This window comes from Monoraphidium neglectum, assembly GCF_000611645.1.
Source record: "Monoraphidium neglectum strain SAG 48.87 unplaced genomic scaffold scaffold02081, whole genome shotgun sequence".
In the NCBI taxonomy this organism is placed as follows: Eukaryota; Viridiplantae; Chlorophyta; class Chlorophyceae; order Sphaeropleales; family Selenastraceae; genus Monoraphidium; species Monoraphidium neglectum.
The window spans coordinates 1-667 of NW_014011547.1; the positions used below are offsets into that span (position 1 = coordinate 1).

Here is a 667-nt window from a genome sequence, read left to right on the forward strand (position 1 = left end):
ATTCGGGGCAGACTGCAGCCGCTGTATCCCGTGGTAGGGCATTGAAGGGCGCCAACCGAGCTGCAGAGCGGCGGCATGCGCGCGTGCGCAGAAGACAAGCAGGCTCTTGCCCGCCCCACCATCGTGATTGATAACATGAGCTTGTCACTGCTCGTCAGATCCAATCAAGGGCCTCACCTGGGACATGGACGCCACCTGCTTGAGCGCCAGCAGCAACAGCCGCCGCACCTGCCACACCGCCTCCGCCACCACCAGCCCCAAGCCGCAAGCCATCCGCGGCGGCGCCGCCGTGGCCGCCGCCTCTGCTCCGACCGCCGCGCCCGCGCCCTCCGCTGCGCCGCTCGAGCTGGTCTCGGCCTGGGAGCCTTCGACGGCCGCTGCACCCGGAACCGTGGCCGCGGCGGCTGCAGCGCGCGCCGCAGCGGCCGCCGAGGCGGCGGCAGCGGCCGCGGAAAAGGGGCTGTCCCCCAAAAGATCCATGGCGTCCTGCCAAAAGGATGGGTCCCCCATAATCGCCAGCCAAAGCGTGCGCAGCGCGATGTGCGTGTGGTACGCGAAGCGCCTCATCAGCGGCAGTTTGCGCCAGAGGGATTCGAAGTCGGGCGGCGGCGCCGGGCCCGCCGGCGTGGCCGCCGCGGCCGCCGCGGCGCCCTTCCCTTCCTTGGAG

At 71.2% G+C, this 667-nt stretch overlaps 1 protein-coding gene across 1 annotated transcript in view; it reads right to left on the bottom strand.

Moving 5' to 3' along the window:
* Window positions 1-144: 144 nt before the first annotated feature.
* Window positions 145-667, bottom strand: part of MNEG_9835 (hypothetical protein) — a gene marked incomplete at both ends in the record, with an annotated part of 11,089 nt that continues 10,566 nt past the window's right edge. Inside the window, one exon of the mRNA XM_014041693.1 lies at window positions 145-486. Coding sequence (XP_013897147.1) covers window positions 145-486 — 342 coding nt within the window. The remainder of the gene's footprint in view (window positions 487-667) is intronic.